This window comes from Tachypleus tridentatus, chromosome 4, assembly GCF_004210375.1.
Source record: "Tachypleus tridentatus isolate NWPU-2018 chromosome 4, ASM421037v1, whole genome shotgun sequence".
Lineage (NCBI taxonomy): Eukaryota > Metazoa > Arthropoda > Merostomata > Xiphosura > Limulidae > Tachypleus > Tachypleus tridentatus.
In genome coordinates, this window is record NC_134828.1 from 19,732,260 (window position 1) to 19,757,830 (window position 25,571).

A 25,571-nucleotide genomic window follows, 5' to 3' on the forward strand; every position below is an offset into this window, starting at 1 on the left:
TTGTTATAATGTTTGACTAAATAGTTTTATTCATCATGAATATAAAATTAATGTTTTCATATTTTGTTTTTTCAAAAGGGATTTTATTTCCTTCTATCAAATAAGTACTTTATTTGTGTTTTTTATAAATTTATGTTTTCTTTGAAATTCATAATTACTTTCCTTGTACTATTCAGTTCAAGCTAAAAAGATTTCTATTTTAATAACATTTGTTGTCCATTGTTAAATGGTCGTATTTTATATCATTTATGCATTCAGAGTCCGTTAATATTACTGTCTATTAAAGTGAACAGGTTATTTTTGTTTAAATAATCTTGTGCTTGGTAGGCTTTTTTTCAGGCCCGGCATGACCAGATGGATAAGGCACTCGACTTGTAAGCTAAAAGTCGCGGTTTCGAATCCCCGTCACATCAAACATGGTCGCCATTTTAGACGTGGGGGCATTATAATGTGACGGTCAATATTTTGTTTTGGATGTAAAATTTCAATGGACATACATCTGGATGGAACACAAAAGAAGCACAAATAACTTTAAAAAGTGTCTTTCTTTTTTTTTTTTTTTTTTCCCCGAATATACTTCCAGCTACAAATAATGGTTGTTTATATAGTTAGAATTGTTTAATGAAACTTTGAAAAGGTAAAATATTGTCTTTACATATTACTGATCATCCCGGTTGGTACATTTGTGAAGACCCCAACAATGGCTGGCATGTTGGCTAAGACATCAATAAAATGTATTTTTTCTCGCAGTGTCAATAAAGCTAGAAATACAGTGAATATAATTTCTGTCTTTGTAAGGACTGTAACATCGCTTAGTGGCAAGAAGTTTAAAAAGTTATACAAGAACAATATACCTATCGTTCCGATACTTCCTCGGATGAAAATTATTAAATACTGGAACAAAATATAGTATTATGTTTTGTTTCTGTGTGAAATAAATATGTTATTTGAGAACGGTTGGTATTGGTATTAACAGTTTTATTGATGAGGAAAGAACAACGTTTAGACATTCCTTGGTCATCTTCAAGTTAAGAAAAGATGACCTAGAAAGGGCTAAACGTTGTTCTCTACTTTATTTTAATAAAAGGTTTAATACACATACCAGCCGTCTTGAGATACATTTTTATTTCAAGTGTGTTTCTCGTCTTCAAGAATGATCTCAAAACAGAAGACGAAAGTCTATCAAAACGGTTTCCTCACACTTGTGTTTCTACAACAGACAGTTGCTGTATAACTAAGCTTCAGATAAATACATATGTTCATGTCACCATTTCTCTTGAAACTTTAACCCATGTACAGCTTTTTATGACTTATTTTAGATAATATATGCTCAATAGAGGTCACTACAATATTGTGATATTTTTTCTCCCTCAATTTGTTATTTATTTTAATCAAACTTATGAATTATTATTGTCAGTAGCCTTTACGATAAACAAATTCTAATTATTTAATAATAACTTTAATATTCTTATTGTTAATCAACTACTAATTACAGATTTGTTTTTATCCATTCTTCCTCTACTTGGTGGGACTCAATCCTCGGTCTTACAAACCGAGGTAAAGTTTTATAAATCCCTCATTTCCTTAAAACTATGAGTCTGTACTGTGGTGTTAACTACTTATGTTAAAGTTGCAAAAAAAGTATCAGGCTAGCAGCAGTGACGTATAAAATGAAAACAAGTTAATAGTAAGTACCTGTATCAGGTTTATATTATTATATAAAATATTAACCATTAGAAAAATAATATTTTATCTTCATAACCTTGACTTGAAGACCTAAATGTACCTGTATTTGCCTGCAGTCTTTAAACATGTTCCACATAAGTGTAAAAATTCAAACTTGCACTTTCACGTGCATGTGTACATTACTTGACACGTCACATCACGTGACAAAAACAAAACTTAAAATTTGCAAATTTTCATCAGAATGCAGTTTTCAGGTGGGTGTTTTTAATGTTATCGTGCAGTGTGTATTTAAATTTTGCCCAAAGCTACACGCTATCCATACATAATTTAGTTATGCAAGACTAGAGGGAAAGAAGCCAGTCATCAACATCTACTGCCAATTCTAAGTACACTTTGTAGATGATTATAGAGATATTGGTTGTGCAGGTTTCTTGGATCCATCCTATTTTTTATTACCTGAATGAGACATTGCATTGCAGAATTGATGATTGGTCCAGTATTAGTTACGTAGATGTAAGACATACGAATTTGGTTGTTTTTCCGAGATGTATATGTGTATATAATATTTTGTGAACTGCTTTCGGATCATATTTTCTTTTCCCTGGGTTTTCATAAGTTTAAAATGGACAGTTGGTGCACTCCAAATAGCTGAGTCACCAACTAATTTCCACGCAAGAGTACAGCAAAAATATTTTGATATCCAATTTCCAATTATTAAAAGCCTTTCATGAAATATTCGTAGCTTTAACTTTTAAAGTTATGTAGTTGAAGTGTAACATTTAATTAATTTTGTTTCTCTATATAAACAGTTTTGCACCTTTTTTCACTTCATTCAAGTTTTGCTCAACAGATGCCACTACTATGAGAATATGCTGTACAGATGTTTTACAGTCTTAACCCGGATTGTATTTATACGGTTTACTCTCAAACACATGCCATTTTACATTTTTTATTAAGAAGACAGTCTAGGTATTGTTATATAACTTCAAACGAAATCACATCATTTTACGTTTATTATATGAAAGGTTCAAGTTTTGATGTAAAGACAAGAGCTACGTTTGATGTTTGAAGTTTTATTGGAAAGATTCTTTTACAGTTTTCGGTAAGTAACTTTTATTTTGTCTCCAAGGAATTTGTTTCACATCAGACATAGTAATCTGAAGGATTTATTCCAATTCAGTTTATACTTGGTTTGGTACTGAAATATGTTTATTTACCATGAGATTAGTGTGGTATAGAAAAAAGTTTGTGTGACAGAATACTTTAGATATAAACATAAATTAACACATAAAGAAGTTATCAAAATGCAAACAGAATGACAAACGATTAAAAATATCGAGTGTAATGTAACACACAAAATCGTGGAGACAAAGGTCAGAAAATCTAACTACATCTCAGTTTTAGACATATATACGCTATACAAGTAAAACTGTCTGTGTGGATATGTTATCACAATTTCTGGTTTATGGCCTCAAAGAACCAGTGACCATAAATTTCAGGTAATTTAGTTAAGAATTAAGTTATCACCAGATTAGAAAATTTATATCCACTGATAAACGGAGGTTTTTAGATGTAATTCTCTTCCAAATGGAGATAATCATGTTGTGAAGAAACAAAGACACAGATCGATAAATAACTTATCCACAGTACCACACAACAAAATATAAGAAAATATCCACAATACCATACACTAAAATATAGCAAAATATCCACATTAACATACACTAAGCTATAAAAAAATATCCACAGTACCACACACTAAAATATAAGAATATATCCACAGTAACATACACTAAGCTATAAAAAAATATCCACAGTACCACACACTAAAATATAAGAATACATCCACAGTACAATACGTTAGAATATAACAAAAATCCACAGTACATACAGTAAAGTATGACAGAATATCCATAGTACAATACACTAAAATATAACAAAAATCCACAGTACATACAGTAAAGTATGACAGAATATCCATAGTAAAATACACTAAAATATAACAAAAATCCACAGTACATACAGTTAAGTATGACAGAATATCCATAGTAAAATACACTATCATATTCTAAAATATACATCGTACCATACATAAAAGTTTTAATAAAATATGCATAGTAACATACTCTAAAATGTAACAAAATATCCGCAGTACCATACATTAAGTGTGATAAAATATCCACAGTACTACACACAAAAATATCACAAAATATTCGCAGTACCATATGCTATAACATAAACAAATATCCACAGTACCATACGCAAAAAGACAACAAAACATCTACAGTATTATACACTAAAAGACAACACAATTTCCACCGTATTATGCACTAATATAAAATAAAAGTATTTAAAAACAAGGGTCATTTGAGGAATAATGAAAATAAATACAGTAAGAACTCTTTATATCTAATACATGGGAAAAATTGTTGTACGTCTCTGATCTAGAAAATTATTTGTGATAACAGGATAATTGATAACCAGGGACGGCAACATGACTTTCTTCTGGACGAGTATTCTTATTTTATAAAGACGTAAGTTGTATTTCTGAACCAAACAAAGAGTATTCATGGTTTTAAGATTGAAATAAAACTGTAATATTTTCTGTGTAAACTGTGATGGTTAGTGAGTTGTCAACAATAACTAAATAATAATTTGATTTATTATTGTTAGAAATAAGTGTTCAGCTCTTTATTGAATTTTGAATTTTTCTACTATATGTTTCTCTGAACACATTTTAAAAGCTTACAGATGTATTTTATTTTTCTATCATATTCTAGATTGTCCGAACAAAGTTAAGTATTTCAGGAAGAATATGAGAAACAGGAATACGGAAAGAGGAAACACTTCCTTTGAAGTATCAAAAACATTTGGATCTCCCTTTCAGAAAATCAAATTTCCTGGTATTGGAATTATTCTAACTGTATTTCAGTGTATTGCTCAATGTATTCAATTAATGCTGGTTAAACTTACTCCAGGTGTCTCCAGACAGGTTATTTTGATTTACCGTGGAATATACATGGCTGCTTTCTGTGTACCAGTTATTTTACATAGCCGTCACTCTTTCTTCCCAAAGATTCTGTTCCAGTATTTAATAATATGCATCCTAGGAATTACTGGAACGATAGGTATATTGTTCTTGTATAATTCGTTAAACTTCTTGCCACTAAGCGATGTTACAGTCCTTATAAAGACAGAAATTATATTCACTGTAATTTTAGCTTTTTTCATTCTGAGAGAAACAATACATTTTATTGACGTAATAGCCATCCCGTTAGCCATTTTGGGATCATCTTAATTAGTTGTCCATCTTTTATTTTTGGACGATTGGACAGTAAATTGGATGCACAATCTCGAATTGTTGGATCGTTACTAGCTGTTGGTTATGGTTTTTTCACCTCGTTGACGACCATCATAGTGCGTAGGATAAAATCTTTAAACTATGCTGTGGTTATCTTCCATTACTGTGTCATCCAGACTCTACTGTTATACACTTATCAGTTTATTGTTAACGAGACTGTATTTCCAGAATGTGGAACTGTGATTTGGTTTATACTTGGAATTGGAATACTTAGTTTTTTCACTCAGTATTTTTATGTTAACGCCCTCTACGTCGAAAAGGCTAGTTGTGTGGCTTTAGTGGGTTCCTTGGAAATTGTTTTTTCTTTTATCTTTCAAATCACGATAACTGGTGACGATATAACTTTGTCGAGTGTGGTAGGTGCAGTGTTCATTACATTAGCAGTAGTAATGAAAGCATGTCTTCAATGGTATTCTGAAAGTCCTGAGAGTTTTTGGAAAGCTTTGAACAAAATAGGCTTAAGATACTTTAAACGTTAATAGAAGATTCGACTAAATTCTTTATACAGAAGTAATATGATCGATATGGACATTGAAATTCATAATATCAATTCTTATAGTGTACTTGGAAAAAGTGTTTTTTAATCAACGTCATACTTTTAATGAATCTTTATTTATTAAGATTAATAACCATTAATTAATAAGAAATTATAAAATTAATAAGAAAAAATGTTAAAACCTTTCTTTATGTAATCAAAATGCATGAAAAAGTATAAGTAAATATTCTGTAACATAAATATTGCTGTTAATATTTTTTAAAAATTTATCTCTGAGGTCGTTCATAGAAACCAGAAAACATATTTGAAAACAAATAAAATAATATTATTACACAGAATTTATATATATCTCACATTTGAAGTATCTAAAGACTAAACACAGTTTTAGATAGAAATTTACATTGTAGGACTTTGGATTTTTTTATTTTTCATACCATTAAAGTACGCAAACTTTATTATATCATTTGTTAGAATGAGACCCTGAACGCAAGCTCTGAATGGTTTCCTCATAGGAGGTGAGGAGCAGAGAGCTCCATGAGGTGGAAACAATGATGCTGTACTTATAAAATATGGAACCAGAGGGGCGTTTAGATTGGCTTACGTTGCTGTTAGTCATAGTTCCACAAAGTGGAATCAGAGAGTGCATAACTATAGGAAAGCGTGTAATGATGAAGTAATCATTGCTGACAGTTCATGAACCAACCACAAGAGAAAAATGTAGATCAATAAATATCAACATATCATCATATCTCTAGTAATGATAAAAGCCTAAGATTAACATTACATCTAGTTTATATACTATTTTACATAATCCTGAAGAGAATGACGTGAAGTGATTAGTTCTATTAAGGCACTACAAGTGGATCATATAACTTAGAGGATATCATCATATAAAGTATCAGCTTACCGTTAGAGCTACCACTAATAAAATTAATTGTATTACGTAGATTTTACCATTAAATGCAAACAAATTATGTTGCTAATTCATATTAATAATCATTTAAAGAGCTGCTTCAAAGGAAAATTATTACTTGAATGATGCAACTGTTATAACACTGTTACGTCAGTCATGTTTTAGTTACATTGAATACGTTTTCTACTCAATTTTATAGCTTATACTATTTTACCTTATTTGCATAAAATAATTTTCACAATATATGTTGTAACATAATTATTTATATCTACATATTTACCACACATAATTATTTAACATTGAAACTTACAAACACATAATGCATATTTGAATATTTATAAATATTGTCTGGTGTTATTGGTTACATATATATTTATCCTACTTTCTGTGTTTGTAACTCCATTGTTATAAATATCCCTAATTTCGATTCCGTGGCATACCTATAAGTCAGGTGATCAGTTTGTAAAAACATTCCTATAAATTCACAACAAGTGATTGCCTCTTGTTCCTCAGAGATCATAAGACAAAGGGGTATGACCTGTCTTGGCCATGTTTCAGTGCTAAAAAGCCTTCATCGTATTTCAAGATGTCAAGTAAGGAAGAGACAAACGTTATCCAATTTTACAGTAATTTCGCAAAATCAATTGAAACGTTCTGTTGATGATAAATCGGGGTACAACGAGAAGCCTCTTGTCTCTAGAAAGTCTACTGAAAGAAAGTCAAGTCATGAACTGCTATTAAAGGTCTCACACTAAGATCGTATTTACACGTGACCAAGGGTCCGTTAGACAAAGAAAAGCACTGTAATATTTGATAGCGTTATTCCTCTCTTCTTTAAAACCGTTAGTCATTTTTTGAAACCATTGGTGGAATATTATCTGTTCCAGACGTCTTATCATGTGTTATTTTTACGAGGTGTACGTATATGAACATTTAGTATCTGATGTGCATTGGTAGGGAAAAGTAGCAACTAAAACATTATCAAAGGGTTATATCGTTTATTCTAAAGCCATAGAATTTAGATGAACTGTTTCTTGTCATCACCCCATGCAATCGATATAGCCGTATCAAGCATCTTTATTTAAGATATTTGCTTAATTTCATTTCACTTAATGCTAACCATTCTTTAATTAGAATAATTTCATACAATTTAGTAAATTTTGCTGAAAAGTTGGTAATGAATAAGCAATAATAACCATCTTCCCATTTGACTCTTTTGAAAACTTGAGCAAGAAACTGTTAATATAGTTTGTTCCGCCGAGCCAATGTTCATGTATCTGCCCGTTTTTTTACCCCATTTTTTGCTGTTTTAAATCAGCCATCTTTAATCCAAATGACAAAAGTTTAAAAACGGGGAACGGTTTAATTAACGGGTAATTTTGTTTACCAGTTCCTAAATAAGAAATGTTAATGAAAATGTTCTCCTCCTAGTAATACCGGGGCAAGTCTGCGGTCCTACAACGATAGAAGTCTGCTATTGATACCCGTGGTGGGCAGAGAACAAATAGCTCATTAACTTAAAAACAAAACAAATTAAAACATATAATGTTTGGTTTTGAAATGGATTATTCCACAGTTAAAAATATAAATTTTCCATTCCCTTTGTGAACTCCTAAAAAACCGTCCAATGTAAAATGCCCATTCATTTACACTTTTAACATGCTTTATTAAATCCTGATCACCATTTACCAAAGCAGCCCATTTCAGTGGTCTGTTAGATGGCATTGCTATGAGGTTCGAATCTAAGGATGGAACATGGAGGCTGTATGTACTGTGCATTCTGAATACGATTTGACATAGTGACTACAGAATAACATGCCACGTTTATCACACATCGAAGATCACCATGCTGTCAGTTTTCTGCAACTGGATGCAAGCTAGAATGTGATGCAATCTGTCAATCATTATGAGGCTAGTTCAGTTCCACAGTTTGAGAGGATCATTTGATGACTAACAGCGTCCTGGATGTCAGTGCATCACTACATCAAGATAGAGCCATTCATATGAGCCCAGATGGATAGTAAGACTTCACGTTATTCGTCAGGACTACTTGACCACCATAAAATGCATCTTTGACTAGTTGGGAACCAAGACTTCACTTTAGCACATCATCAAACCAAAATGTAATAATATAGGCAGCAAGAGAGATGATTGGTTTGGGTCTTCTTAGAACAAAGCCATATGGTGCTATCTGTTACGTCCACTGAGAGAGAGTGAAACACTGTTCTATTCACAGATGAGTCACGTTTTCGTATTGTCGGGTCTGATGGACTTCAACTTGTCTGGAGAAAAGAAGGAAAACAATATGACGACAGACCAATCACTGGAGTGTCCCTAGTGTAGTGGTATTAGGAGGCAGCCACAGAATATCACATACAGAGGAACCTGAATGCTCAACGTGCTAAAACCCCACGTAATTTCCTTCCTCAGAGACCACCATGACGTCACTCTTTGTAGCTGGACAATGCTTGTTTACACTCTGCACGTATCCATGCAGAATATGTTGTCGTAATTATATGATCATTATACTTACCACTATCTTCACGGGACTGAAGATATATGGGATGAGGTAGGCTACAACACCTTTAAAGATTACAAAGAGAGCAGATAACAGTTGATCTAGATATTGCAGGACAAGTGGCGTGGGATTTTTCAATATAAAACAAGACATCTGGTAACCAGTAGTCTCCAGTGATCACCACAGAACAGAGAACAACTAATCCAAATACAGCAGGACGAGTGGCAGAAGAGTCTTCAATATGGGATAACACATCTAGTAGCCAGTAATCTCCAGAGATTACCAGAGAACAGATATCAGCTTACCCATGTACTGCAAGACGACTGGCAGTATATTTTTCAATACAGGATAAGACGTCTTTAAGCAGTATGAGACGTATGACCATGGAACTCTTTGTTTACATTATTGAACAAAAAACAACAACAACAAAAGACTGTCAGGTGTTTCGGTTTAAATATGTAAGGCCCCATTACTTAAAAACAGAGATAACCAGGGTTGTCACAAAATTTATTTCTCTTCACCCCACTCATAAGTTTAATATTTTGATCATGCAACCTGAAAAAAATATATATATAATAAAATTATACAATAATAATAATTCTAAACAAAACAACCATTTCTTGAATTTCACTTGAGAAAGGCTGGCAAGCCAGCAACCCCCAAAAAACCAACAACAGACCCCGATGTGTGAATATTACAGGAATCAACGGCTGATTTGGGCCTCAGGGCCCTTCGCCGGCTGATGTGGGACTCAGGGCCCTTCAACGGCTGATGTGGGTCTCAGAGTCCTTCAACGGCTGATGTGGGAATCAGGATCTTTCAGGGCCGGAGGGGAATCCGAAGATCCTATGATAAAATTTTGATGTAGGGGATACAGAAGAACCCAACTTTTACTTGTCTGTCTCTAATTATTCCCTGGAGTGCCTGAGCTATACGACAGAAGTTACGGTTCCTTTCTTTGTGAAAGATGTAAAAACAACATACAAACATGTACGATTATGGCTCTAGGTATTACATAAGTTACAAGGAGACTGGTGGATGTGTGTGGTGTTTCAGCCATTGCTGGGAATTGTCGAGTTAGTGTATTTTAGCATTGAGCTTGAATTTTTTAGCTGAATATTTTCTCACTAACATGAAGTAGAATTTTAAGGGTTAGGCGATATGCCACGTATATTATCTGGTATTGTATATTCTTTAATCGTTTCCTGAGGCCACTGGACGTGGTGCAAGTGACCATGCACCCATATTACATGAGAGGCCTGATAAACGCTTTGTAAATGGTTATGATGATGTCTTGGGAGCATCCTTTATAGGTGTTTCTGATCTGTCTGAGGTTACGTGTTGTTTCGCTGAATTAGAAATTCTGCTAAAATGCTGTGTCGAGTTCAGTGCCATATTAAAATGGTGTGTCCAGATCAGTGCCATGTTAAAATGGTGTGTCCAGTTCAGTGCCATATTAAAATGGTGTGTCCAGTTTCGTGCTATGTTGAAAGTGTCTCCGAGGAATATAATCGATTTAGTAAATTTGATCTTAGTGTTTAATAAATTCACTTTTGTCTGTGTAATCTTCTTCTGTTTCCTTTAAAACTCCTGTGAAATATTTTTTCTTGTGTTTTGTTATGGATACACGCCACCTGTTACACCACGTCATTATGTGGTTCGACGAAATTTGAACTTTACTAGCCACGAATAGAGAGGTCAATCGATGTACTCCAAACTGCTACATCGTCTAAATATTGCGATGCGTGAGTATACGGGAGTTCTAGGAACGGGATACCATAGACGTGGATAATTTATAACAGCGGGCTTAGGGCTGACCCCTGGGGGACACCAGCCGTAAGAGTAAACGGACGTGTAAGCATTTGATGTATGCGAACTCTGGCTCGTCTATTTGAGAAAAAGCTCGAAATACATCTGATTATTGTGTCAGGGATCTTGAGATAGTGTAATTAAAATAACATTATGCTTTGGCACTATCAAAAGATTTATTAACGTGAAGAAATGTAACGACTGTCATGTTGAATCCTTGAAATATGGTTTCAGTCAATCCACAAGGTGATCGCTCGTCTGTCTTTTGTGTCTGTCTTTGTTTTGAAATTTCTTTATCATATAGTTGAGTTCCAGATGGTACAGTAATCTGTAACCTATAATTCTTTACATTAGTTTACCTGTGGAATTGTGGAGGCTTATTGGTCTGTAGTTTGTCAGGTCTCGTATGTCAGCGGAAATATTGGGACAAACAATAATGATTGCGCTTTTCCAGTGTCTTTGACACTTGAAAGGAAGAATTTCCTCTTTCCGTACTCCTGTTTTTCATATTCTTCGTGATTTATAGTTAACTCTGCTCGAACATCCAGAATATGATATATAAATAAAATATAGCTATAAGCTTTTAACATGTGTTCAGAGAAACATATAGTAGAAAAGTCAAAACTTAATCAATAGCTGAACACTTATTTCTTACCTTTAAAACAATAATAAATTAAGTTATTATTTAGTTGTTGTTCACTCACTGACCATTACAGATTACACAGTAAACATTACAGTATTATTTCAATCTTACAACCATGAATACTGTTTGTTTGGTTCACAAATACAACCTGCGTATTTACCTTGGTACAGTCAGAAGGAGAATCCTCGTTCATTAGAAAATCATGTTGCCATCATAATTGATAACAGGTTATTAATTATCCTGTTGTCACAAATGGTTTTGTAGATCGGAGACGTACACTATGTGTCCCATGTATTAGATATAAAGAGTTCTAACTGTATTGAATTTCATTATTCTGTTTCAAGTGATCCTTGTTTTAAATACTCTTGCCTTAATTTATATACGGTATAATACGGTGGATATTTTGTTGTATTTTAGAATACGGACTTTGGATATATCATTATAAATCACTGTATGGTACTGTGTATCATTTGTTAGATTTTAGAGTATTGAAATGTGGTTATTTTATAAAATTATATTACATGGTACTGTGAATATTTTATTATATTTTAGTGTATGGAATTGTGTTTTTGTATTATATTTTAGTAAACGGTTCTGCGGTTATATTTTAGTATATTTTAGTGTATGCTACAATGGATATTTTATTATAGTTTAGTATGTAATGTGGATATTTTGTTACATTTAGTATTTGATAACCATGGAGAGCTTATTATATTTTAATATATGATAGTGTGAATATTTTAATATTTTTTAGTAAATGTTACTGTAGTTATTTTATTATATTTTAGTATATGGTAATGTGGATATTTTGTATATTTTAGTGTATGGAACTTTATTTTGTTATATTTTAGTGTATGGTACTTTTGAATATTTTGTTATATTGTAGTTTATGGTTCTGTGGATATTTTATTTACCGACCTGTGTCTTTTGTTTCTTTCACAACCTGAATAACTCCAACTGGAGGGGAATTATATCTGAAAAACTTTCATTTTCCAGAGGATCTAGCTTTTCTAAGTGTTAGACTTAAATAAATCACCCAGAATTTACTATCATCTCATGTTTGAGACCGATAATCCATAAATTGTTTTTGTAACATCATTCAGACAAACAGTTTTATTATGTTAATCTAATAAATGAAGTAAATTCTCAGTATTTCTCTATATATATTATTTTGTCTGGAACAAGAGAACATTTCCAACAACTGTATAGAATTATATTAACGTGAGTTCCTTTTTCAATATATCTACATATGGCTGTACATTTGTTGAAAACACGATAATTATAAACATACATAACAACATGCTGTAAAACACATGTGGATCTAAAACTTGGATGACTCATGTTTGTGAATGTGTAATTTATCATAAAACGGATTGTTCTTCAAATGGATTTCTCGTTATCAACTACGACGTGTAATTTACTCACATTTGTTCCGATTTTTTTTTTTGTTTACTTTAGTGTCAACGAACAGTGGGATTAACCGTCACATTGTATTCTCCTCATGTCTCACAAAACATATATGTTTGATAAATGGGGATTCGAAACCGTGACCTTCAGACTACGGGTCAAGCACCTTAGCCAAATGGTCCATGTTACATTACACCCGATATTGTTTTCATCGTTTGTCATTCTGTTTGCAAGTTTGATAACTTTTTTATGTGTTAGTTTATGTTTGTCTTTGAAACATTCTTTTATCTTCACGAAACAATCTGATGGTAAATAAACACATTTCAATACTAAACAAAGAAAAACTGGATAACAGTAAATATATCAAGTGAAAGTGTAAAAGAGGCCAAATATGGGTCTTATTTTTACATCAAGATCGGAACCCTTCAAATAATGAATAAATTACACTGACCTAAATAACATCTTGTTTCAGCCTTTTATCCAGCTGGTATTTATTTTAATTTTTATTGATTGATTGTTTGGATTAAGTACAAAGCTACACAATGATCTATTTGTGCTCCGCTTAACACACCTATCGAAACTCGGATTTTAATGGTGGGTGTTCGCAGATATAATGCTGTGCCACTGGAGGACTTTAACTCTTGAAAGAGACACTATCAGTTATTGTATCCGTTAATCAAAGACACCATCACTAATCCATCTATTAATCGAAACCCCATTATTGCAGCCATTAACTATAAATCACTGTATCGATTATCCAAAGATAGTACGACTTGTTCTATCTTTTAAAAACACCATCAACTATATGATAAATGGAGTAAACAACAAAGAGAATACAAACAATAAAACACTGTAAACTCTATGATAATTGAAAACCTAAGAAACAGTATACAAACATTAAAAACACTTTCAATTCTATGTTAAGTGGTGCACACAACAAACATTAAAATACTATCAACTCTATCTTAAGTGGAGTACACAACAAATATACAAACATTAAAACACAATCAACTCTGTGTTATGTGGAGTACACAACAAATACAATACAAACATTAAAACGCAATCAACTCTGTGTTATGTGGAGTACACAACAAATACAATACAAACATTAAAACACAATCAACTGTGTTAAATGGAGTACACAACAAAAATACAAACATTAAAAACACTATCAATTTTATACTCTTCAAAAACAGAAACGCATAATGCAAAATTTGAGACAAATTGTTAACAAGTTTATTCCGGGTAGTTCTGTATGACATGTGTGAAACTTTGCACATTCACTGCTGAACATCCAAAGTCTGCAAAGGCGAAGTCCACGCTCACTAGTTGATGTTTAACGTCACTCAAAGTCAATAACGAGTGTGCTCCCCGTGAGCATCAATAACTGCTTGGCATCTTCTGCCCATGGAAGCGATGAGATGACGAATCACATCCTGTGGAATGGCTGTCCACTCAGCCTGCAAAGCTACTGCAAGCTGAGGTAGAGTCTGCAGTTGAGGTTGTCGCCGTCGCAGACGTCGGTCCAACTCGTCCCAAAGATGTTCGATGGGGTTTAAATCTGGTGATCCGGAGAGCCAGGAAAAAACGTTGATGTTGTGGTGTCTCAAGAAGACAGTAGTTAGTCGGGCTGTGTGAGGACGGGCGTTGTCATGTTGAAAACGTCGTTGAAGTTCACCATGATGGGTTGTACATGAGGCCTAAGGATCTCGTCGACGGTTGCGTACGGTCTGATCGGAAATCCTATGCAACCCTTGTATGGTTGAGGCAGTAGACTGCAACAGTGGTGGTCCTATCCCGAAGGTGACGTTTTGCGATCTTGTGCGGGCGTGGTCACACGAGGTTTGGCAGATCGTGGACGGTCACGAGTTGATACATATTGTTGGTGACGATTCCATATCCTTGTGATGGTGCTTGGGTGGACGATCACAGCTCTGGCAACATCAGATCGAAATTCGCCTGCTTCCAAGCGACCAATGGCGTTGTTGCGTTGTGCTTCCGTCAGTCTTAGCGTAATTGTATTGCGTGTCGGTCGCTTAACACTGAGCTATGGAAACCGAGAACCCGTCACTTTTATAGGATTTTGCACATGTTGCACTTGCAAAACATGCAGATCTCTCAAACAAATTTATTGGACACGAATGCGTTTTGGCGAAAAATCCGATGTTTTTCTCCTTTACAAAGTGCACAACTTTTATTGTCATTTTGGTGTGACAATCAGTGCCTTAACACGTGTAACATCACATACTCTGAGCTTGTAACGTTATTACATATATTTCTCTTTAAAATAACAAATATATTCCTTTTGAGTTTCTTATTTTGAAGAGTATATTATTCACTGTATCGACTATCCAAGATAGTACGACTTTTTCTATCTTTTAAAAACACCATCAACTATATGACAAATGGAGTAAACAACAAACAGAATACAAACAATAAAAACACTGTAAACTCTATGATAATTGAAAACCTAAGAAACAGTATACAAACATTAAAAACACTATTTACTCTATTTTAAGTGGAGTACACAACAAATACAATACAAACATTAAAACACAATCAACTGTGTTATGTGGGTACACAACAAAAATACAAATATTAAAAAAGTATTCATTACAGTATTCATTACAAAATAAGTGGAGTGCACAGCAAACATTAAAAACACAATCAGTTCTCTGCTAAGTAGAGTACACTACTAATAAAATACAAACATAAGAAACACCATCAACTCTATGTAAAGTGAAATAAATAACAAACAGAACAGAAACATTAAAAACACGATCATCTTTATGTTAAGTAGAGTACAACAGACTGATAAACAGACTGAAACCAGGCGGTCAATAAGAAGTATATTTTATTTTCACTGAGCTCAAGATAGAACGTGACACCTTGGTTACCGACTCGTCACAATCTTGACTGAATGTGGTTTGAACAAACCATTTGAAAATCTTTTTTGTTGACAGATTCTGAAGACTATGTCAACTTTTTAACTTTTGTTCCCGGTTATTTTTGTTCTAGTTACTAAAAATTATCAGTTATTTATTTTGAACAACACGGAAGTTTTATAAAACAGACAAAAACATGTCACTAACATTTGAAGACAAATTTTCTAAAGTTCGACTTTCCTAAGACAGATGTTTGTGAATCGAACACATGTGTATCAGCGTATATTTCAAAAGACACACTTATGTCAAAACACGGTAGCTGTAACTTACTGTGGAATATTACAGTGCATGTTTCTCTCAACTTCTATTTAAAGGAAATAATTTTAACTTTGTAGATATTCAAGATCTGGGAAGCCAGACATTTTGAAACCAGTGAAACCTATCTTGACGACTGCGTGGAGGTTTGTTTGCTTGTTTTGAATATTACGAAAACCACACGGGGCTATCTACGTTAACAGTCGCTAATTTAGCAGTGTAAAACGAGACGGAAGGCAGCCACTCATCAACATCTACCGCCAACACTTGGGCTACTTTTACCAATGAACAGGAGGATTGATCGTAATATTATAACGCTTCAACGGCTGAAAGGGCCTGAATATTTGGTGTGACAAGGATTCGAACTCACAACTTCAGATTGCGAGTCGAGAGCCATAACCACGAGTCCATCCTTGGTCAATGTGGAGAACGAACCTTCTATTTCTCTTTCTATGTTCCTTAACTTAGAAATGACCACTTGAGGTACATTGGTCAAGGTAAATAATATACACATCACATTTTCCTACCATCATAGATATTCATCTAGTGATACATTTTCAGGTTTCCTTCACTTGTGTTTATTATTATTCACCCACGTTTTAAATAACACTGGGGTGAACATGATCCCTTTCTCGTTTTTCTATTTTCAACACCACCCATCCACCACCAACCGCCAACCACCAGCGCGGCTTGACACGAGCGGAAGTAGGATCTATTTCAATTCATCCCCTATCAACAACACCCCTTTACACACCTAACGAGCATATGAAAGAAAAATCATTAAGGTTATTAATTCAATCTGTTATAGCTAACACAGTTCTTAGACAGAACATTTCATTCACTATATAATCATAAAATTTAACCCTCTACATTCAGGGCCACATCATCAGACTCCAATTTATTATCACACTCAACAGAGAGATATAAACTTTAACTAACAGAGAAAAATAATTATGTCAAAGAACTAAATATACAGCACTAGAACAAATGTCCTTGTTCCATACCAGAAGGTGTTATTTATGAAGCAATTGTAAACAAATGCCCGAGTAGAGAAGAGAAGGTAGTGTGTGAATACAATAACATTTATGAATTGTTATTTTGGCCTGTAAAACTTGTTTTAAGCATTTTTTGTCAAAACACAGATATAAAACTATTTGGTATAATAGGAAGGCTTTTGATATGGTGTTTTTTTCATAAATCACTTCTTTGCTCAGACAGTTAGTCTGAACTTGTTGTAAAGTTATGCCTCATCATGTGCCCCATGTTAAAAGGTATAAAATTTTTATATAAAACTATTTTGTATAATAGGAAGGCTTTTGATATGGTGTTTTTTCATAAATCACTTCTTTGTTCAGACAGTTAGTCTGAACTAAAGTTATGTCATCATGTGCCCCATTTAAAAGGTATAAAATTTTTATATAAAACTATATAATAGGGAAGGCTTTTGATATGGTGTTTTTTCATAAATCACTTTTTGTTCAGACAGTCAGTCTGAACTAAAGTTATGCCTCATCATGTGCCCCAGGTTAAAAGGTATAAAATTTTATATAAAACTATTTTGTATAATAGGGAAGGCTTTTGATATGGTGTTTTTTTCATAAATCACTTCTTTGTTCAGACAGTTAGTCTAAACTTGTTGTAAAGTTATGCCTCATCATGTGCCCCAGGTTAAAAGGTATAAAATTTTTTGATTTTCTAGTATGTCTGTTTAAGTTTCGTTTATATCCTTTCTCTTTATAAGTGAATGTAAAATGTATTGGTTTACAGTTTTTCTCACATATATATGTTAAAATAAGTGTTATTTCACAGTTTGATTCTGAAATCTAAATTACAAGAATTCAGTTCTGGGTTTTATTGATTTACTTATTGTTATAATGTTTGACTAAATAGTTTTCTTCATCATGAATATAAAATTAATGTTTTTCATATTTTGTTTTTCAAAAGGGGTTTTATTTCCTTCTATCAAATAAGTACTTTATTTGTGTTTTTTATAAATTTATGTTTTCTTTGAAATTCATAATTACTTTCCTTGTACTATTCAGTTCAAGCTAAAAAGATTTCTATTTTAATAACATTTGTTGTCCATTGTTAAATGGTCGTATTTTATATCATTTATGCATTCAGAGTCCGTTAAAATTACTGTCTATTAAAGTGAACAGGTTATTTTTGTTTAAATAATCTTGTGCTTGATAGGCCTTTTTTCAGGCCCGGCATGACCAGATGGATAAGGCACTCGACTTGTAAGCTAAAAGTCGCGGTTTCGAATCCCCGTCACATCAAACATGGTCGCCATTTTAGACGTGGGGGCATTATAATGTGACGGTCAATATTTTGTTTTGGATGTAAAATTTCAATGGACATACATCTAGATGGAACACAAAAGAAGCACAAATAACTTTAAAAAGTGTCTTTCTTTTGTTTGTTTCTTCCCGGAATATACTTCCAGCTACAAATAATGGTTGTTTATATAGTTAGAATTGTTTAATGAAACTTTGAAAAGGTAAAATATTGTCTTTACATATTACTGATCATCCCGGTTGGTACATTTGTGAAGACCCCAACAATGGCTGACATGTTGGCTATGACATCAATAAAATGTATTTTTTCTCGCACAATGAAGAAAGTTAGAAATACAGTGAATATAATTTCTGTCTTTCTAAGGACTGTAACATCGCTTAGTGGCAAGAAGTTTAAGAAATTATACAAGAACAATATACCTATCGCTCCGATACTTCCTCTGATGAAAATTATTAAATATTGCAACAAAATATAGTATTATGTTTTGTTTCTGTGTGAAGGAGAACGCGAAACGTTGTCCTCTACTTTATTTTAATAAAAGGTTTAATACCCATACCAGCCGTCTTGAGATACATTTTTATTTCAAGTGTGTTTCTCGTCTTCAAGAATGATCTCAAAACAGAAGACGAAAGTCTATTAAAACGTTTTCCTCACACTTGTGTTTCTACAACAGACAGCAGCTGTATAACTAAGCTTCAGATAAATACATATGTTCATGTCACCATTTCTCTTGAAACTTTAACCCATGTACAGCTTTTTATGACTTATTTTAGATAATATATGCTCAATAGAGGTCACTACAATATTGTGATATTTTTTCTCCCTCAATTTGTTATTTATTTCATTCAAACTTATGTATTATTATTGTCTGTAGTCTTTATGATAAACAAATTCTAATTATTTAATAATAACTTTAATATTCTTATTGTTAATCAACTACTAATTACAGATTTGTTTTTATCCATTTTTCCTCTACTTGGTGGGACTCAATCCTCGGTCTTACAAACTGAGGTAAAGTTTTTATAAATCCTTCATTTCCTTAAAACTATGAGTCTGTACTGCGGTGTTAACTACTTATGTTAAAGTTGCAAAGAAAGCATCAGGCAAGCAGCTGTGACTTATAAAATGAAAACAAGTTAATAGTAAGTACCTGTATCAGGTTTATATTATTATATAAAATATTAACCATTAGAAAAATAATATTTTATCTTAACAACCTTGACTTGAAGACCTAAATGTACCTGTATTTGCCTGCAGTCTTTACACATGTTCCACATAAGTGTAAAAATTCAAACTTGCACTTTCACGTGCATGTGTACATTACTTGACACGTCACATCACGTGACAAAAACAAAACTTAAAATTTGCAAATTTTCATCAGAATGCAGTTTTCAGATGGGTGTTTTTAATGTTATCGTGTAGTTTGTATTTGAATTTCGCACAAAGCTACACGCTATCCATACATAATTTAGTAATGCAAGACCAGAGGGAAGGAAGCCAGTCATCAACATCTACTGCCAATTCTAAGTACACTTTGTAGATGATTATAGAGATATTGGTTGTGCAGGTTTCTTGGATCCATCCTATTTTTTATTACCTGAATGAGACATTGCATTGCAGAATTGATGATTGGTCCAGTATTAGTTACGTAGATGTAACACATACGAATTTGGTTGTTTTTCCGAGATGTATATGTGTATATAATATTTTGTGAACTGCTTTCGGATCATATTTTCTTTTCCCTGGGTTTCCATAAGTTTCAAAGCCACACGACAATGACCAAGTGATGAAGAGAAACATGACCTTTGTTTGTAGTAACCAATGGACAGTTGGTGCACTCCAAATAGCTGAGTCACCAACTCATTTCCACGCAAGAGTACAGCAAAAATATTTTAATATCCAATTTCCAATTATTAAAAGCCTTTCTTGAAATATTCGTAGCTTTAACTTTTAAAGTTATGTAGTTGAAGTGTAACATTTAGTTCATTTTGTTTTTCTATATAAAAAGATTTACACCTTTTTTCACTTCATTCAAGTTTTGCTCAACAGATGCCACTACTATGAGAATATGCTGTACAGATGTTTTACAGTCTTAACCCGGATTGTATTTATACGGTTTACTCTCAAACACATGCCATTTTACATTTTTTATTAAGAAGACAGTCTAGGTATTGTTATATAACTTCAAACGAAATCACATCATTTTACGTTTATTATTTGAAAGGTTCAAGTTTTGATGTAAAGACAAGAGTCTTTACGTTTGATGTTTGAAGTTTTACTGGAAAGATTCTTTTACTGCTTTCGGTAAGTAACTTTCATTTTGTCTCCAAGGAATCTGTTTAAAATCAGACATAGTAATCTGAAGGATTTATTCTAATCCAGTTTATACTTGGTTTGGTACTGAAATATGTTTATTTACTATGAGATTAGTGTGGTATAGATAAAAGTTTGTGTGACAGAATTCTTTAGATATAAACATAAATTAACACATAAAGAAGTTATCAAAATGCAAACAGAATGATAAACGATTAAAAATATCGAGTGTAATGTAACACACAAAATCGTGGAGCCAAAGGTCAGAAAATCTAACGACATCTCAGTTTTAGACATATATACGCTATACAAGTAAAACTGTCTGTGTGGATATTGTTATCACAATTTCTGGTTTATGGCCTCAAAGAACCAGTGACCATAAATATCAGGTAATTTATTTAAGAACCAACTTATCACAGATTAGAAAATTTATATCCACTGATAAACGGAGGTTTTTAGATGTAATTCTCTTCCAAATGGAGATATTCATGTTGTGAAGAAACAAAGACACAGATCGATAAATAACTTATCCACAGTACCACACAATAAAATATAAGAAAATATCCACAATACCATACACTAAAATATAGCAAAATATCCACAGTACCACACACTAAAATATAAGAATATATCTACAGTACAATACGTTAAAATATAACAAAATATCTACTGTATAATATTCTAAAATATATAGAGTACCATATATTAAAATACGACTAAATATCCACAGTACCATACATTAAAATAAAACAAAATATTCACAGTACCATACACTAAAATATAACAAAAATCCACAGTACATACAGTAAAGTATAACAGACAATCCATAGTACAATGCACTAAAATATATCAAAATATACACAGTTCCATACATTAAAATATAACAAAATATCCACAGTACCATACATTAAAATAAAACAGAATGTTCACAGTACCATACACTAAAATATAACAAAATATCCACAGTACCATACATTAAAATAAAACAGAATGTTCACAGTACCATACACTAAAATATAACAAAAATCCACAGTACATACAGTAAAGTATGACAGAATATCCATAGTAAAATACACTATCATATTCTAAAATATACATCGTATCATACATAAAAGTATAATAAAATATGCATAGTAACATACTCTAAAATGTAACAAAATATCCTCTGTACCATACATTAAGTGTGATAACATATCCACAGTACTACACACAAAAATATCACAAAATATTCGCAGTACCATATACTATAACATAAACAAATATCCACAGTATTATACACTAAAAGACAACACAATTTCCACCGTATTATGCACTAATATAAAATAAAAGAAAAGTAGTTAAAAACAAGGGTCTTTTGAGGAATAATGAAAATAAATACAGTTAGAACTCTTTATATCTAATACATGGGAAAAATTGTTGTACGTCTCTGATCTAGAAAATCATTTGTGATAACAGGATAATTGATAACCAGGGACGGCAACATGACTTTCTTCTGGACGAGTATTCTTATTTTATAAAGACGTAAGTTGTATTTCTGAACCAAACAAAGAGTATTCATGGTTTTAAGATTGAAATAAAACTGTAATATTTTCTGTGTAAACTGTAATGGTTAGTGAGTTATCAACAATAACTAAATAATAATTTGATTTATTATTGTCAGAAATAAGTGTTCAGTTTTTTAATGAATTTTGAATTTTTCTACTACATGTTTTTTGAACATATGTTAATAGCTTACAGATTTTTTTGTTTTTCTATCTTATTCTAGATTGTCCGAACAAAGTTCACTATAAATAAGAAAGAATATGAAAAACAGGAATACGGAAAGAGGAAACACTTCCTTTGAAGTGTCAAAGACATTTGGATCTCCCTTTCAGAAAATCAAATTTCCTGGTATTGGAATTATTCTAACTGTATTTCAGTGTATTGCTCAATGTATTCAATTAATGCTGGTTAAACTTACTCCAGGTGTCTCCAGACAGGTTATTTTGATTTACCGTGGAATATACATGGCTGCTTTCTGTGTACCAATTATTTTACATAGCCGTCACTCTTTCTTACCGAATATTCTGTTCCAGTATTTAATAATTTTCATCCGAGGAATCACTGGAACGATAGGTATATTGTTCTTGTATAATTCGTTAAACTTCTTGCCACTAAGCGATGTTACAGTTCTTACAAAGACAGAAATTATATTCACTGTAATTCTAGCTTTCTTCATTCTGCGAGAAAAAATACATTTTATTGACGTAATAGCCATCCCGTTAGCCATTGTTGGGATCATCCTAATTAGTTGTCCATCTTTTATTTTTGGACGATTGGACAGTAAATTGGATGCACAATCTCGAATTGTTGGGTCGTTACTAGCTGTTGGTTATGGTTTTTTCACCTCGTTGACGACCATCATAGTGCGTAGGATAAAATCTTTAAACTATGCTGTGGTTATGTTCTCTTACTGTGCCATCCAGACTCTACTGTTATGCACTTATCAGTTTATTGTTAACGATACTGTATTTCCAGAATGTGGAACTGTGATTTGGTTCATATTTGGAATTGGAATACTTAGTTTTGTCACTCAGTATTTTTATGTTAACGCCCTCTACGTTGAAAAGGCTAGTTGTGTGGCTTTAGTGGGTTCCTTGGAAATTGTTTTTTCTTTTATCTTTCAAATCACGATAACTGGTGAAGATGTAACTTTGTCGAGTGTGGTAGGTGCAGTGTTCATTACATTAGCAGTAGTAATGAAAGCATGTCTTCAATGGTATTCTGAAAGTCCTGAGAGTTTTTGGAAAGCTTTGAACAAAATAGGCTTACGATACTTTAATAGTTAATACAAGCTTCTACTAAATTCTCTATACAGCAGTAATATGATCGATATGGACATTGAAATTCATAATATCATTTCTTAAAGTGTATTTGGAAGAAGTGTTTTTTAATCAACGTCTTACTTTTAGTGAATCTTTATTTATTAAGATTAATAACCACTGATTAATAAGAATTTATAAATGTAATAAGAAAAAATGTTGAAACCTTTCTTTATGTAATCAAAATGCAAGAAAAAGTATAAATAAATATTCCGTAATATAAATATTGTTGTTAATATTTTCTAAAAATTGATCTCTGAGGTCATTCATAGAAACCAAAAAACATATTTGGAAACAAATAAAATAATATTATTACACAGAATTTATATAAATCTCACAGTTGAAATATCTAAAGACTAAACACAGTTTTAGATAGAAATTTACATTGTAGGACTTTGGATTGTTTTTGTTTTCATACCATTAAAGTACAGAAACTTTATTATATCATTTGTTAGAATGAGACCCTGAACGCAAGCTCTGACTGGTTTCCTCATAGGAGGTGAGGAGCAGAGAGCTCCATGAGGTGGAAACAATGATGCTGTACTTATAAAATATGGAACCAGAAAGGCGTGTAGCTAGGCTTACATTGCTGTTAGTCATAGTTCCACAAAGTGGAATCAGAGAGTGCATAACTATAGGAAAGCGTATAATGATTAAGTAATCATTGTTGATACTTCATGAACCAACCACAAGAGAAAAATGTAGATCAATAAACACATCATCATATCTCTAGTAATGATAAAAGCCTAAGATTTACATTACATCTAGTTTATATACTATTTTACATAATCCTGAAGAGAATGAAGTGAAGTGATTAGTTCTGTTAAGGCACTACAGGTGGATCATATAACTTAGAGGATATCATCATATAAAGTATCAGCTTACCGTTAGAGCTACCACTAATAAAATTAATTGTATTACGTAGATTTTACCATTAAATGCAAACAAATTATATTGCTAATTCATATGTAATCATTTAAAGAGTTGCTTCAAAGGAAAATTATTACTTGAATGATGCAACTGTTATAACACTGTTACGTCAGTCATGCTTTACTTACATTGAATACGTTTTCTATTCAATTTTATAGTCAATACTATTTTACCTTATTTGCATAAAATAATTTTCACATTATCTGTTGTAACATAATTATTTATATCTCTACATATTTACCACACATAATAATTTAACATTGAAACTTACAAACACATAATGCGTATTTGAATATTTATAAATATTGTGTGGTGCTATTTGTTACATATATATTTATTCTACTTTCTGTGTTTGTAACTCCATTGTTATAAATATCCCTAATTTCGATTCGGTGGCATACCTTTAAGTCAGGTGATCTCACTACAAATTGTATGGTCTACAAAACAAGTCGTATTTATCGACCACATAAAATCAGTTTGTAAAAACATTCATATAAATTCACTTAAACAACATGTCAGAATTCATCGAAGTGACTGCCCCTTGTTCCTCAGAGATCATAAGTCAAAGGGGTATGACCTGTCTTGGCCATGTTTCAGAGTTAAAGAGCCTTGATCGTATTTCAAGATGTCAAGTAAGGATGAAACAAACGTTATCCACTTTTACAGTGATTTCGATAATCAATTGAAACGTTCTGTTGATGATAAATCGGGGTACAACGAGAAACCTCTTTTCTCTAGAAAGTCTACTGAAAGAAAGTCAAGTCATGAACTGGTACTAAAGGTCTCACTCTAAGGTCGTTTTTGTACGTGACAAAGGGTCCGTTAGACATAGAAAAGCACTGTAATATTTGATAGCGTAATTCCTCTGTTCTTTAAAACCATTAGTCTTCTTTGAAATCATTGGTGGAATATTATCTGTTCCAGATGTCTTATCATGTGTTATTTTTACGAGGTGTACGTATATGAACATTTAGTATCTGATGTGCATTGGTAGGGAAAAGTAGCAACGAAAACATTATTAAAGGGCTATATCTTTTATACTAAAGCCATAGAACACTGTTCTATTCACAGATGAGTCACGTTTTCGTACTGTCGGGTCTGATGGACTTCAACTTGTCTGGAGAAGAGAAGGAAAA

General features: G+C 32.5%; 1 protein-coding gene and 1 long non-coding RNA gene across 4 annotated transcripts; both read left to right on the forward strand.

Moving 5' to 3' along the window:
- The first annotated feature begins 1,563 nt into the window (after positions 1-1,563).
- Positions 1,564-4,870, forward strand: LOC143248252 (uncharacterized). 2 transcript variants are annotated; one of them, XR_013026844.1, is made up of 4 exons: positions 1,564-1,687; positions 2,712-2,788; positions 4,155-4,220; positions 4,467-4,870. It is a non-coding gene; the product is annotated as an uncharacterized LOC143248252 (long non-coding RNA). The 2 variants fall into 2 exon arrangements; XR_013026843.1 differs by lacking the exon at positions 1,564-1,687 and having other exon boundaries at positions 2,370-2,788.
- A 15,555-nt stretch (positions 4,871-20,425) lies between these two features.
- On the forward strand, positions 20,426-23,717 carry LOC143248253 (solute carrier family 35 member G1-like). Of its 2 annotated transcripts, XM_076496667.1 has the most exons (3): positions 20,427-20,635; positions 22,100-22,165; positions 22,410-23,717. In XM_076496667.1, the coding sequence occupies exon 3, from the start codon at positions 22,447-22,449 to the stop codon at positions 23,470-23,472; it is 1,026 nt and encodes a 341-aa protein (XP_076352782.1). In that variant the 5' UTR covers positions 20,427-20,635; positions 22,100-22,165; positions 22,410-22,446; the 3' UTR covers positions 23,473-23,717. The 2 variants fall into 2 exon arrangements, with proteins under 2 accessions (XP_076352784.1, XP_076352782.1); XM_076496669.1 differs by lacking the exon at positions 22,100-22,165 and having other exon boundaries at positions 20,426-20,635.
- The last annotated feature ends 1,854 nt before the right edge of the window (positions 23,718-25,571 follow it).